The sequence below is a fragment of the Vigna radiata genome, chromosome 6, assembly GCF_000741045.1.
Source record: "Vigna radiata var. radiata cultivar VC1973A chromosome 6, Vradiata_ver6, whole genome shotgun sequence".
Lineage (NCBI taxonomy): Eukaryota > Viridiplantae > Streptophyta > Magnoliopsida > Fabales > Fabaceae > Vigna > Vigna radiata.
In genome coordinates, this window is record NC_028356.1 from 2,039,636 (window position 1) to 2,055,545 (window position 15,910).

Genomic DNA, 15,910 nt, shown 5'->3' on the forward strand with positions numbered 1-15,910 from the left:
TCATAATTTTTTTATAACATAATCATTAAATTGTTTAATTTATCCACTCAAACTAATTCTAAGGTGGTCTTTTAAATATAACTGAAATCAAAGTTAGATTAAAGTTTGGATCTTTTCTCAACTGTTTCACACCAAGTTGGCATTTTTAATGTTTTCACACACACTGAGAATAACTTAGCAAATCACTATATAAATACTCATTGGGTTTGGCAAAAGAATTTTTTTTTTTGTCACATGCTCCCAAGCAGATTGCAGTAGCTAGCAACAACATCACCATTGATGCAATCCACCCTCAACCCTCATCTCTTACAATAGTCTCTGGCTTACACGCTATCAATCTCCAAAAGGTGAAAGCACATTCATGGAGCCCAATTTGGGATATTTCAGGGTCTTCCGTTTACTCTTCCTTGCTTCAACTTCATTGGTTTTCCTCTCACACTGGGCTTCTGCTGCCACTCCCAAGCTCAACAACCAAGAGAGTAAAACTCATTCCTCTACTCATTGCTGCTCATACATTTTTTGTCCTTGTTTCAGTTTCAGATCAGTTCTAAACATTTGTTTACAATAATCCTTGCTACTGATTTTCCATGTTTTTTGGAGCACCGAGTTTCCAAATGAGGCATAGACAAAAGTTGTCTTGCCTCAATCAGTTCTTTTGTTTGGATCTATGCTCATGAAAGAAAAAAACATGGATTGACTGTTTTGTTTCATCATAGCACAAGCTTGATAAGCATGAGCATACATGTGGGACCTTAAGATCATTAGAATGTTGTTTGCTTGTTTTTTTTCTGATTGGTGAAGTTGATTGGTTGAATTGTGTGCAGTGAAGGCACTGAAGGATATAGGGAGCAAGATTGGAAAGAAAGATTGGGACTTTGGAGTGGATCCTTGCAGTGGAAAAGGGAGTTGGAATGTTTCTGATGATAGGAAAGGCTTTCAGAGCTCTGTGATGTGTGATTGTTCTTTCAATAACAATACTTCTTGCCATGTTGTAAGCATGTAAATTTCTCTCTCTCTCTCTCTTGTTTCAATCAATTTTTGTTCCAGTCCCAATAGATTCTTTGTGTTTTCAAGAGCTTAAGTTATGGAAGATAATCACATGGAATCACGTGTGCAATCGGGATGATGAACATAATTTTCTTCTACTTCTCATATTGCTTCAAATATGGTGTTCTTACTACAGACAGCTCCTAAAGTTACCACCAAACCTTCACGTGTAGTTAAGGATTTTTTTTAAGAAAAAAGTTGTTCATTTGTAAAAAGTGCTGTTTTCTTTGCTGGATCCGAAGAACCTATGTAAATTAAAGAAAAAGAGAAGAACAGCGTAATGAGTGTTAGTGTTTTCCTACTACTATACTCTTCTCTTTATCATGAATAGTTCCATTGTTTTGTATGGATATTCTGCTTTTGCTAAACTATGGTGAATCTTAATCATGCACGTTTGTGGCTGTGGTTCGTCAAAATACCGCGTTGATCTTCATGAGAAGAGCAAAATGTTTTTGGATTGGACATTACTTTTAAAATAATTTAGAAAGTTTTTTTAAAAAATAAGTAAATGACAAAAATTCTATACGTACCATGTATAATTTAATCTTTTTTTTTCATGTTCGACTAACCAACTCATTAATACACAAAAACTCATGTTTGAAAAAACTAGGGTCTCGACAGCGCAACCGACCCGATGCAAGTTGCAAATCTTTGACTTTAAAAACAGAAAGAAAAGGATGTGCTATCTCTGTCTTTATTTTCTATTTTTTTTTTTTGTGTTGTAGCAACAAAATTTTATTATTTTTTCTTGTCACTATATTGTAAATTCTAAATTTTCATCTTTGAGGCTATATATACGTTCGTTCATGTTTTTGCTTCAAACTGTTTGTTTATTTGTTACAAGAAACTATGTCTGTTAAAAAAGTATTTTGATGATTCTTTAGAAGCTTTACTGTAGCGTACTAATCATTACAAAATATACTTTACTTTTGGTACATAACAGAATATGTTTTTAGGGGAAAAAATTAACATGTCCAAGAAATAAGAAAAAGTAGAAAAACGCGTTTGGTTTTCAACAAAACAGGTAATTGAGTTTATAGTTTTTGTTTAATACGCAGCAGACAAAAAAATGGAGTATAACATTAAGGATTCACAAGATGCGTTTATACTTTCATGTACTGTAATTATTTATTGTTTGGATATCTTACAATGGTCATGTTAAATACTCAACCACCGTATAAATTCTAAGTTTCTGCTTTTAATTTCGTGTTCTAAATAAACAGATTCTTGAAGGGTCAGAATCTGTCTGGTACTCTCTCACCAATGTTTTCCAAGCTTCAGTATCTCACGATATTGTAAGATAACCAAACCTCAGTTTTAAAGCCATGACTCTTTTCTCTGCATGATGTTCGCATACCATCCATTTATGTATCCTTAAGGAATGGTGAAGTTCACTAACTTTGTCTTGCACTTTTAAATAGAGACCTCAGTCGTAACATCATCACTGGTTCTATACCTCAACAGTGGAGTTCCATGGGCTTGGTTGAGATGTAAGAACTTTCTGCTAGGCACCCTTTGATATCTCTGCATTGTCTCTTCAATTTCTTCTTTTTAAGTAGTCACACTAAAGGTTCTTGTTGTTAATTGAAAATGCAGCTCTTTCATGGGAAACAAATTATCAGGGCCATTCCCCAAAGTTCTCACCAATATCACAACCCTCAGAAACTTGTATGTTGAAATCATTTCTTTATTTTCAAATGAATTTTTGTTGGCTCGGTCACTCAGCTTAGTGATGATTTTTAAAGAAAATGAGAATATTTTTTTGGCACATCTAAGGTAGTTTTTACCTCTTGCCGAGATATTATTTTTTTTTGGTAAAGAAAGTTTGGTATAGGTGATTCAGGATTACTGGTTTAGTGTAATTTCCAATTTTTTTTTTTTTCTGCAGCTTTGTATAATTTAAATAGTTGTATGAATGTTACAGGAGTATTGAAGGAAACCTATTTTGGGGCCACATTCCAACGGAGATTGAGAAGTTGGTCAATTTAGAAAAACTGTAATTCTTATGAACTTCTTGGTGTGCTTATTGAAAATTTCAAATCTCAATACCTGTTTCTATTTCCCCCGAACATATTACTCTGTAGTGTCTTAACACAAGTTAATTAACTTGTTTGTTTAGCATTCTATCATCCAATGGATTCACAGGAGCATTGCCACCCTCACTTTCCAAGTTGACCAAGTTGATTGATTTGTAAGTTCTTATTAGTCTGAGTTATCTACGATCTGCAAGAAATGAATTATTGTATAAATAAACTTTTAACATCTGGCATGTGGTTACAATCTCTGAGAAAAAGAAGCACAAAGATGAACCAATTTAATATTTTTAATATGGGGGTGGTAAAGGCAAGTCACTACAGGGTTCTGAAATAATTCCTATAAGGAGCTACAAAATCTCAAGAATATGTAGCTTTATTATGTTCTTTTATTGTAGTTACAATTGAACTTTGACATTTCTTTGCATAATTATTAACCTTTTGGAAACAATTTTAGGAGGATAAGCGACAATAATTTCTTTGGGAAGATACCTGATTTCATTAGTAACTGGACAGTGATAGAAAAGCTGTAAGTCTCCAACCTTATTTCTTTCTTGTTGTATTTATTTGTATATACTAAACTTTATCATGCCAACATTTTTCTTTCGGTATTACAGGCATATGCACGGTTGTTCTCTTGAGGGGCCAATACCTTCTAGCATTTCTGCCTTGACAAGATTAAGTGATTTGTATGCATGCAATTCTTTATTTGATTTATGTTTTGATGATGAAGGTCAAGTGCTTGTTATGCTAATTCTTTGATACTTAGGAGGATAACTGACCTAAAAGGTGATAAAACCTCAGCTTTCCCACCACTAAATAACATGAAATCCATGAAGACATTGTAAGTTCAATCACTTAAATGCTTTTTTGTCTTTGAAGTTTATGCAAAATGAACTATAGTTTACTTGGACATCGTAATGCAGGGTATTAAGAAGATGCATGATTAAAGGAGAAATCCCAGAATATATTGGGAGAATGGAAAAACTGAAAATCTTGTAAGTTGGTCAACTAGTAACTTACAGTAATTTTGACTCCATGATATATTACTTCAAGGATCATGTTCCATTTGAGAATAGCTCAGAATCGGTTCAATGCTGTCTTGGTCATCTTTGTACGTAATATTGACACTGTGTTCACAATAATATTTGAAATATAGTTTTGTACAGGTACAAGTTTTTGTGGGTCAATTATGCATATATTTTGTTTATAGTCCTTCACTAGGGCAATAACTAATTAGCACTAAATTTCATTCAGAGAGAAACAAAAAGCTTGTAATGCAAGAAAACAGTACCCAAAATGTCAAGACAAGAAGACAGAAAAATGACTGATAGGAGTGATGAGAGATAGTGACCTTCTCTTTAATTTAGTACCTCTATTTTCTTCTTCTGAAAAAAAAAAAAAGTTCATTTTAACTTGTTCAGTTTCATTTCCACCAAGGAGCATGTCACAGGCCTTGATCTTTGGAAAAATGTTTTTATACAAAAAACATGTTATGCCTTTTATTACATAGAACAATTTCATTTATTTATCTTGGTTGATGTAGAGATTTGAGTTACAATAACTTGAGTGGAGAGATACCTGAATCTTTTGCCGAACTTGACAAAGTAGACTTCATGTAAGTGGATGGATTGAATGAAATTTGTTATTGGTACATCTCACTTTTAATTCTGACAAAAAAAAAAAAAATCTGTCTTAAATAATGCAGGTATCTTACTGGGAACAATTTATCCGGGACTATACCTGGCTGGGTCCTTGGAAATAACAAAAACATGTACGTTAAGTTCTTGATTTGTTATGTTTCAATTTTCAGTCACACACACAACTGAAAAGAAATAAACAGTCCTGTTGCAAATGAGATTAACATCTTTTATTTATTTATATATTTTGGTATACAGTGATGTCTCTAACAATAATTTCTCCTGGGATAGCTCAAGTCCAACTGAATGTCAACGAGGGAGCATGTAAATTTAATTTAAGCTTTGAGTTAAAGTTGTTCTCATCGAATATTAGTTATCAATTATAACTGCAACATTAATTTTGTTGTTTTTCCAGAAACCTTGCTGAAAGCTACTCTTCATCTGTAGATACACAGTAAGCTGTTGTGCTTTGGAAATGCAGTCTTTTTACCTTTTCCTTTCAGAGGGTTTTTCTGTAAACTTTGGATTTTGGTAGTAGTCCTAGTATATAACCTCAAATTTCTCTTTGTTACAGAAATAAGATTCATTCATGCTTAAAAAGGAACTTCCCATGTCCTGCTTCAGTTAGCAAATGTAAGTGTGCGACCACCATACTACAAGTTTTAAATTACCATGGACCGGTTTAAAAAGTGAGTAAATTTTGTGACCATAAATTTAGTGAAGTAAGTTGTTGAAAAGTTCTCAAGTCAACAATATATCTGTTTTTTTCCAAGGGTTAAGACTAATCTCCTCTTCCAATTATTTGAAGTAAAACAGGTTGACTAATTCTAAGAAACTTAAAAATGGAATATATTACAGTATTCTTTTCTGTTACAACCATTGGATGATTCTAATGGCATTTTATTAAATAATTCATGTAATTAAACTAAAAACTGAAAATTTTATATACTAATTATGTTCTGCTTTTGGAAAATTTTACCTTTCTATGTTGTACTGTCTTTCTTTACAACTAGACCATTACAATTTGAAAGATTTTGCATTAAGCATTCTTTCTTTCCAACCCTTTTTGTCATTGTTTTCTCAATAGATCAGTACGCCTTGAACATTAATTGTGGTGGTAAGGAAGCAAATATCAGTGGTCATATTTATGAAGCTGACGTTGAACGAAAAGGTGCTGCAATGTTATATACTGGTCAGGTTTGGGCTCTGAGCAGCACTGGAAACTTCATGGACAATGACATTGACTCTGATCCATACATTGTGGCCAATACTTCTAGACTTAATAATGTCTCTGCACTCAGCTCACAACTATACACAACTGCTCGTGTTTCTCCCCTTGCTCTCACATACTATGGCCTCTGCCTAATAAATGGAAATTACACAATCAAGCTTCACTTTGCAGAGATTATTTTCATCAATGATAGGTCACTTAATAGTCTTGGAAAGAGGGTATTTGACGTCTATATCCAGGTAACAATTACTTGCATGCTTTTCACATGATGTTAGATTATTGATTCGCAGAGTTGTGCATTGATGTAGATGGAATATATTATTATGTCCTTAAATTAAGGGGAATTTAGTGTTGAAAGACTTTGATATCCAAAGAGAAGCTGGTGGTACTGGCAAGCCAATTGTGAAGACATTCAATGCTACTGTCACCCAACATACTTTGAAGATTCACTTCTACTGGGCTGGAAAAGGAACCACTGGCATTCCCACAAGAGGAGTTTATGGACCACTAGTGTCTGCTATTTCAGTAAGCCCTAGTAAGTCACATCCTGCATCTTATTGCTACTGCTTTATCTGACTTTATAAGACTGAAGCTGAAACCATAATATGGCATTATGCGTATAAAGACTGTAGGAAAAGATAACCTTTTATCTATACATCTTCACCAGAGTTCTGTTATATAGTAAAATTCATCCTTCTTTCCTTTTATCAGAACCAGTTCAACCAGTTGTGCTCTCATTTCTGAAAAAGCTAAAAATAAATACTTTTGCCTTGTACAGATTTTAAACCTCCATCAGGGAAGGATGACAACAGAACTGATGTCATACTGGCAATTGGCATAGTTGCTGGTGTTTTAGTTCTTCTACTTCTGGGGCTGGTTTTTATGAGGTGGATGGGATGGTTAGGAGGTAAAGATCCAGTGTATAAAGGTATGGAATATGCCACGAGTTGTTCCAATTCTTTAGAATAAATATTTCCATTTTTTCCAACATAAACATCCTTTCTATTTGCCTGAACTCCTTCATCAATTTGTATTAAGTAAATATATCTACAAATTTTATTCAAATAACATAAAACTGAAGCGCAATAATTTACTTCTTTATCAGATATGTTATTGATGATATTTTTCCATGTTCACTAAAGTCAAGGCTTTAAGAGAGCAAGAAGAGAATATTTACACACTTTATATATTTATATGCTAGATAGAAATAAAAAGAACTTTGGTGGCAGATATTGTGGAGAAAGTCACAAATTTCCTAGTTGAATCCAAATTCCTAATATATTTTTTTTTTTCAGAGCTTAGGGGTATCGATCTGCAGACGGGATTATTTACACTAAGACAAATCAAAGCAGCGACCAAAAACTTTGATGCAACAAACAAAATTGGCGAAGGTGGCTTTGGTTGTGTTTACAAGGTATTATTAGGTCTTCCTCAAGTTTATATTCTCGATTAACTATTCCACCTTACGGTTAATTTATTTGTTACTTGATTTGAAATGCAAGACACACTTCATCCTCTCTATGTCTCCATTCAATTCAAATTTAATGCTTATAATTCAGTCATGATTTGTGTGGTGGATTTATTCATTATCAAGCAGATAACCTTGGTGGGTTGGTAATTTTTCAACCAATCAGCAGTTTGATATTTGTATCTGTGTAATTGTAACTGTAATGGAAGACCTTCTTCATGATGCAGGGCCTACTGTCAGATGGTACAATAATAGCAGTAAAGCAGCTGTCTTCAAAATCCAAACAAGGAAACCGTGAGTTTGTGAACGAGATGGGATTGATATCTGGACTCCAACATCCCAATCTTGTTAAGCTTTATGGATGTTGTGTGGAGGGGAACCAGCTAATACTGATATATGAGTACATGGAAAATAATTGTCTATCTCGGATTCTTTTTGGTAAGCTTCATGATGAATCAGGTTTATCCATACTTGCCGTACGTATCAAGCATTTGACATGCGCCACTAATTGATTGTTCTTCTGCTAATCGCTTGCATGCAGGGAGGAATCCAGAGAGCAGAATAAAACTAGACTGGCCAACAAGGAAGAAAATTTGTCTTGGTATAGCTAAAGCTTTGGCTTACCTTCATGAAGAGTCCAGAATAAAAATCATACATAGGGATATAAAGGCAAGTAATGTATTGCTCGACAAGGATTTTAATGCTAAAGTTTCAGATTTTGGCTTGGCAAAACTTATTGAAGATGACAAAACCCATATTAGCACTCGAGTAGCAGGAACAATGTAAGTCCATAATTTACCACTGTTTCTTTTGTTTTTCATGTCATAATACAGCATTGCGACTTTCATAATAGCCTGGTTAAACAATTGAATAAAGTCTGTATTGCGAAGGATCTTTATTACTTAGCACACCCTTCAATGCAAAAACTCTTTTTGACTTGGAAGTAGGAGGAAAACATAAATACTCCATTTTGTGCTGATGTTATGATTAGATTAGAAAAACGAACAAATTTCATAGAACATTAAGCAATGAAAGCCATTGAATAGTTTATATGTATCATATATATTATCTGAAACGTTTCTGTATGCCCTAAATGAGAAATCACACTGTAGAGGATAAAGTGCACACTATAAATCTTTTATCACAGTAATCCTAATTTCCATTGTTATGCTTTTTTGTCATTTTGTAGTGGTTACATGGCTCCTGAGTATGCAATGCGCGGCTATCTAACTGACAAAGCAGATGTTTATAGCTTTGGGGTGGTTGCACTGGAAACTGTCAGCGGAAAGAGCAATACAAATTTCAGGCCAAACGAGGATTTTGTTTATCTTCTTGATTGGGTAATTAGAATGTCTCTTAAAAATCACAACTTTACAATAAGAAAGTTGGAGAACTATTTCATTGAGACAATTCCCTTTTACACACCTCACCCCATGCACACGCAGACAGATGCAAAACGCATATGCATGCACACACATAAATATATACATCTTCTATATGTGTGTACAAATACACACATATATATGTGTGTGTGTCCATTTCATTATTGAGAACTTTGCAACAATGTTATATATAGGCTTTTAGATAATCAAACTGCATAATATAAGAGCTTATACGAATAAAAGATACCATGTTACCTATGACCTACAATCACGGGTTCTTACTATTACACACACACATATATATACAATCATTCCTTTATAGAGAGCTTTGCTAAAATGTTATGTATAGTCTTTTAGATAATCAAACTGTATTTGTCCATTCCACATTTTTGTGCCGGTTTGTGTTTCCTGTCCACATCATAGCTTCACTATAAATTTATCATAATTTGAGTGACCCTGATCTGAAATTTGAGTTTCATTCAGGCCTATGTTTTGCAAGAGAGAGGGAGTCTTCTGGAGCTGGTTGACCCAGATTTGGGTTCAGAATATTCAACTGAGGAGGCCATGGTGGTGCTAAATGTGGCCCTCTTATGTACCAATGCATCTCCTACACTTAGGCCAACAATGTCCCAAGCTGTGAGCATGCTTGAAGGTTGGACTGATATTCAGGATCTACTTTCTGATCCGGGATATTCAGCTGTTAGTTCCAGTTCCAAATATAAGAGTATAAGAAATCACTTCTGGCAGAATCCTAGTAGAACACATAGCATGTCAATACCTAGTGTATATACTGATTCCTCTGGCTCTCATGTTGAAACAGAAAAGAGCTATCGTCTTGTAACAACAGTTAATTCGGATGGATCAGACAAGTCAAACTAGTTTCCAAGCGCCATGTATTTTAATACAGAACGTGGTGTATTCAATACAAGAAAAGATAAAAAAAAAAAAAGTTAATAACTATGTAAAAAGTTTCATCATGTGGCCTGTTTCCAAGAAATTTGGAGTGCTATAATTTGAAGCTATGGTTATGTACCTATTCCCATCACTGTTAATCGAATTTGGACTACCTTAATTAAGGGTTAGGTATAATTTTTATTGACATGAAGATTTATAGCATAAAAGTTTGTAACAAACTCTTTTTTAATACACGATCAATTACTTAAAATTTCTTGGAAACTGCAAATCATATGCGAAACTCATCAAATAATGTGCAGAGAGACCCACAAAATTTCATGTTTTCTAATAAATTTTAGTTAATAATAAAAAGTGTTAAGAAAGCATGTTAAAGAGTACTATCATTTCTTTTGACCTATTGTTTAAAATGTTTTGAATAAAATTGTTAAAAAATAGATTATCCGAGCTGCACTAGCATTGGCCACCATAGCCCAAATGAAATATAAGAAGAAAAGAAAAGTGCTGATAAAATTTCAGCATATTTTATTTATCTATTGCACCGAACTCTGTATGCTTCTTTAACACAAACGTTTTTCCAATCAATTATACATGTTAATGCTTCCAATCTATTTATTATTCCCTTGAAACAATTTAACAAAATAATTTAAAAGTATTAGTACTGAAACGTGGCATCCACGTAAAGGCTAAACAAATCAGAGCAGCATCATTCTTCTGGTGGGTGATGGATGTGAAACCAGTAGCATTATACTTATGCAGGGACTTGTCATCCTGATTATAGCCAAAAGCCATCAACAAGAATTATTTCTTCCTTTGCATTCGTGAGAATTAGATATCACCTTTTGGTAATGCCACTCATAAAACTAAATTCTGACTCTAGGCTATACCCCGGATCCAGCAAGCCGCCGCTTTGAGGCATTTGATATGGTCACCTGACCAAGTTTGTCAGCATTACTTGATGGAGTCCTTGTATTGATTGGCACATAATTTCGCAACCATTCTCCGACGTAAACCTGAAGTATAACATATATATGATGAAATTAGGAATGAGATTGCAATAAGATAAGGAATCATATGTTAAGATCCTATTGCAAGATATGGGACTTAATTCCTACATATGATATGAGGTTCTAGTTTAGGATTTATAATGGCTAACTTTTTTTGGAGTTGTTCTATCAAGCTTCTTCTTAATTGTTATCAGAGTTTTACACCAAGTTCTCTCAATGCAGTGTAGCAATGTTCACCTAGGACTAATCAAAATGAAAATGCTGCAAAACATGATGAGCTGTTTGGGTCCAATTGCAAAATGAGACCTGAATCCCACATTAGAAATAGGGAATTCTGGTGTAGGGTTTACTAGGCCTTGTCATCTCCAACTACAATGACTAGCTTTATAGTTGGTTCTCCTAAGGTTCTTATCATATGTTCTATACCTTCAAGTGGAATTGAACAGTATGGTAATTATTGGTGGATCGGTTAGACAAGTTTACGTTATAGTTCTGATGCATTACGCAAATATTGGCAAGTATCAGTGTTAAGAAATATATAATGCTGTCATGATACAACTAGAAAAGCATTTTCCAGTAGAACAAATTGTACACCACATTGGCAAATGCAGCCAAAAATAACCATGACATAATTTTAATGTGCAGGAAATTATAACCAGAAAAAATTATTTAAAGAAAGGAAGAAACCTGCTGAGGTCTCATAATCTTTGTATCAGGATCATCCAAGGACTCTCTCCAATGAGACAAGTACCCAGCCATTCGAGGGATGGCAAATAAAACAGTGAAGTACTCTGGTGGAAACCCCATGGCCCTGATTGCATATAATATAACTATTAGTTCAAGCCCTATATGGTATTCTGGGGGAGTATCATATTTTATCCTCCATAGCTTGTATAAATTGGTGTAAGAACTGATTACCTATAAATTAATCCAGAGTAGAAATCAACATTTGGATATAGCTTCCTCTTTATGAAATATTCATCAGATAGTGCAACCTTCTCCAGGGCAACTGCCACCTGATCGATCAAATATTCGCATACGGAAGTTAGAACTTTGAAGTCCAACATAATATACTGAACTAAGTTTACATTAAATTGCATAGATACTTTCCTGGCAGAGGAATAATAATAATAACAGTGCCAGAAAGCCAAGTAAATTAGAACTAATCTAAGTCTGAAAATGAAAGATGTTGCTATAGACTTTTAATGACTTAAAATCCTCACATAACTTGATTTACTATTTTATATTGAAACCAAACAAGACATCTAATGATTGTGCATGTAGACACTATAGGGGCCAAACTTGTATGCACAGACATTTAATTATGCGTGGGCATGTTTAGGTAAATACAATGTACACACTATTATGCATAATGTTTTGAAATCAAAATTAAAAAATACATAAAATAGATTTAGCAAAAAATGGGAAGAAATTTTTTAAAGGTGATATTGCCACTGTATTCACTGCCACAGCCCTGCCATGACCAGCAACCATGTTCAAGGAATACATAACAGACAACAGGCAGACGAACTGTGAAATGTATAAACACCTCAATAAGAGGATCCCGGCCAACAATGGAAAACACTTCCTCAGCCAGTTTTCTCAAGACTTTTGCTCTGGGATCATAGTTTTTGTACACTCGGTGTCCAAAACCGGAGAGCTTTTGTTTCCTGAAGGAAAAAAATAGGACAAAAAGATATCAAATAAACTAACGTGTTCTCCACTTGCAGCAAAGAGCAGCAGACCAGAAGAGAAGTTATCAAGCTAGGTATGAGAAACAAACTAAGAAAAATAAGAAGTAGATAACAGAAGAAAGTAATATAGTAATAGCCACCTGGTTTTGACACCTTCAATGAACTCTGGAATGTTCTGAACAGTTCCAATTTCACTCAGCATTTTAAGGACAGCCTGCAGAATTAAAGATCACATTGGCATTTTTGTCTGGACATACACGCTAGATTCAACCAAGCAATGCGTAAAAGATCATGACAGCTTCCTTAACTACTTATAATTACCTCATTAGCTCCACCATGAAGTGGTCCATATAGAGCTCCAACAGCCCCAGCAATAGCAGTGTAAACATCAACACCACTGAAATACCAATATGATATAATTAAGTAATATGAGACTTTTAAATTTGCTATTTATTGCTTATGTAGTATTGCAGTAAGATTTCTACCTTGATGCAAGGTGTCGGACAGCAGATGTAGAACAATTCATTTCATGTTCAGCATGCAGGATGAAGATAATGTCTAGGGCACGAGTTAGCCGAGGATTGGGTTTATATGACCGATTACCACTGAAAGAATGCAAAAACTAAATGAACAACTGGTATGCGGCTTCCATTCTATACTCTAAGCATGAATTATATCTCTTTCTAAAAGCATTTGATTTGTTATAAATGACCACAAAAATTAAACCACTATCAAGCTAAAATAAAAAATAAATATGAAAAAAAAAAAAGCTTAATCGAAATTATTGATCAATCACAAAAATAGCATGCATACAATGAATCTAGCATGTATAGGAAGTTCTCTGTGTAAGGAAGGGTGTTGGATGGAAGCACAGGTGGCCTTCCTGCCATTCTAAGATAAACTGCAGCAGCAATTGTTGTTATCTGCATTACATAAAACAGGCCATGATAATAAGATATTGCAATAAAGCAGTGGGAGATTAAATTGAACCAGATATTACCAGTAACGGCAGAGTAAGAATTATTGAAATATGTAAATAACTTGCATGTTTCAGAGATAGAGCAGTGAAAGGAGAAGAAAGAACTGAATGAGCACACCTTTCCAATAATCCGTGTTATTTGTTTGTCTCTTATTTGCTTTGAATCGTAAATATCGAGACCCTGTGTTAATTAGTATTAAAAAAATTAAATTTAGAAACGTGAAAATTTTGTGCAAAATGTAGGAGTTCATTAGAAAGAATGCAAAGTTCAACCTATGAAATAGAAAAATATATTTTCCTCAAAAATAAAGTTATAGGCAGTGCTATGTTATGTTACTTTTTTTTACCATACACTAGCCTCAATGTAGAAACAGTCTAAAAGTGAGCAACTTGACAGCAGTTTCTGTTACTTACTCTGAGTGCAGGATTTGAATCAGGATGAAAAACAGAAAGAGCACTCATGGCATTAACAAGCACGCCCATGGGATGTGCATCATGTGGCATTGATTGTATGATATCCTACAAAACAAATGTAAGATGATATACCACCACTAAGATTAATAATCCCATACTTCATCTAAAGAAAGAGCAATATAATTTCTCTAATTTACTGAATCACTTCAAGAGAATGATGTGTGTTATTGCATAAGATATTCAAAAAGATTGTCTGTTAGAACTCAGATCGATCTGGAAATTAGCAAGTGCTCTAGTTCTACTTGGAAACAAGCTATAATTTTACTTCAACTGTCAATGGCCGTTAAACTACAGTAGAAACTGTTTTAGATATGGTATAAAAGCTCACCAATACTCCTTGAGGAACAGCCGAATGCTGAGATATGGCAAATTCCCATTCTGCTAACTGACTTTCAGAAGGCAAAGTTCCATACACTTGAAAACAGCAAAAGACTCAAGTTGAGAATTTTCAGAAGAATTTGTGCTACATACATATCGAAGCAAATTCTTTACTAGAAGCAGAGCTATGCTTATGCTTCAATTGTCTTCAGTAGACTTGCAAGAATACAATACTCACTTATGAGATAGGACACTTCTGTGAAAGTGCTTTTCTCTGCCAACTCCTCAATAGGGTAACCTCTATATCTAAGAATCCCCTCGTCACCATCAATATAACTAATTGCTGATCGAACAGGAGCTGTGTTCAAATAGCCCGGATCATAAAGCTTGAGTCCCTTGTCAAGCTTCCCAGTTGATATCTGCAAATCCAAAATCAGAAAACCCCGCAACACAATATTAACTAAATTGTAAATAGCATATACCCTCACAATATAAAGGATCCTTTCACCAGCTTTTAATCACAACCTATCATGTATAGTGAGTTCATTTGACTTTTCTAGTACGTACTTTAAAAATTCTGATCAGTTGATCGTATAGTTTTTTATGCTCAGTATATAAAAACTAAACTCACTCGATGGATAAGAACAATCTCACAAACAATCATACTATACTCACAAACCACCCCAACTATGAATGGAGAAGTGGGCATTCTGAAAAACTGGAAATTTATTGGAAAAAAGAATCAAAATTGAAAATTTTCATGGATGAGGAGGAAACAAATACCTTCTTGAGATCAGAAGCTCTGACAGTGCCTTCTTTGGAGACCTGAAGCTGGTACTTCTTGCCGGTTCTGTCGTCAACCACGGTCAGAGTGCCGGCGAGGTTCGACGGAAGAAACTCAGCAGAGAGAGGGAGAGGGTGGAGGACGTCGTGATCAGTGAGTTCAGAGGGGCGGAGGTGAGCGGCGAGCATGGCCAAACGGCCACGAGCAAGCACCGCAAAAGCTTCATCTGAATTGTTTGGCATTTTTGTCACCTCAGAACATAACCGAACAGAACAGACCAAATGGAATTCAGAGAAAAAAATGGAGCTTAGAGATGGATGAATTCAGATGAAAAAGAGACGTATACGTTCTCAACTGATAATGGATAATCACGTATACGAGTTTTGAGTTTTTAAGGAAACTGTTACAAAATTCAAGGAATGTGTCATGTTTTTTTTCTATTATAAAAGAAAAATAAAATTTTAGGGTCCCGTTATTTTGACACTCAATTTTTGACACATATTTGACATTGCCACGTGTCAACGTCCTATTGGGTAGTCATTTTTTACTTTTTTTTTTTAATTTGGCTTGCAAAATGGAAAGTTTTTCAGAAACTTTGTATTCCAATTCTACCCCCTTGACTTTTTCATTGGTTTTGTGTGACAAATTGTCTCTCTCCCGTCGTCTCCCAACGTCCTCTCGTCTCCCCTTTTGTGTGTTCTCCATTGCTCTCAAGTGCTCTCCAGTGCTATGAAATGGCAAGTTCCGGAATGGATCTTCGTTGGACCAAGGTAAATGCCTTCTATCCTCTTTAGGTTTGGGTATTTCGTTTTAGGTTTGGGTATTGGGGTTCTTGTGTTTTCTTGCATCCGTTATGGGTTTTGTTGATTTGGTGTGTTATTTGATTTGGTGTGTTTCTTGCCTTCTATCCTCTTCTTATTTGATTTGGTGTGTTATTTTGT

At 34.6% G+C, this 15,910-nt stretch overlaps 2 protein-coding genes across 2 annotated transcripts; one reads left to right on the forward strand and one right to left on the reverse strand.

The window, feature by feature from the left end:
- Positions 1-182: 182 nt before the first annotated feature.
- LOC106764673 (probable LRR receptor-like serine/threonine-protein kinase At1g07650) lies at positions 183-10,116 on the forward strand. Its single transcript, XM_014649000.2, has 24 exons — positions 183-479; positions 825-999; positions 2,271-2,342; positions 2,469-2,537; positions 2,644-2,715; positions 2,972-3,043; positions 3,167-3,238; positions 3,538-3,609; positions 3,698-3,769; positions 3,850-3,924; positions 4,007-4,078; positions 4,627-4,698; positions 4,789-4,854; positions 4,979-5,044; positions 5,136-5,174; positions 5,295-5,353; positions 5,808-6,190; positions 6,291-6,486; positions 6,730-6,879; positions 7,247-7,365; positions 7,647-7,857; positions 7,961-8,201; positions 8,609-8,759; positions 9,285-10,116. The coding sequence occupies exons 1-24, from the start codon at positions 362-364 to the stop codon at positions 9,678-9,680; spliced, it is 3,090 nt and encodes a 1,029-aa protein (XP_014504486.1). The 5' UTR covers positions 183-361; the 3' UTR covers positions 9,681-10,116.
- Positions 10,117-10,198: 82 nt separating this feature from the next.
- Positions 10,199-15,352, reverse strand: LOC106764674 (citrate synthase, glyoxysomal). The gene is made up of 13 exons (XM_014649002.2): positions 14,969-15,352; positions 14,424-14,604; positions 14,196-14,281; positions 13,808-13,912; positions 13,512-13,574; positions 13,228-13,337; positions 12,900-13,019; positions 12,736-12,811; positions 12,555-12,628; positions 12,270-12,390; positions 11,639-11,736; positions 11,408-11,531; positions 10,199-10,726 (listed from the first exon to the last, which is right to left on the reverse strand). The coding sequence occupies exons 1-13, from the start codon at positions 15,209-15,211 to the stop codon at positions 10,595-10,597; spliced, it is 1,533 nt and encodes a 510-aa protein (XP_014504488.1). The 5' UTR covers positions 15,212-15,352; the 3' UTR covers positions 10,199-10,594.
- Between the last annotated feature and the right edge of the window lie 558 nt (positions 15,353-15,910).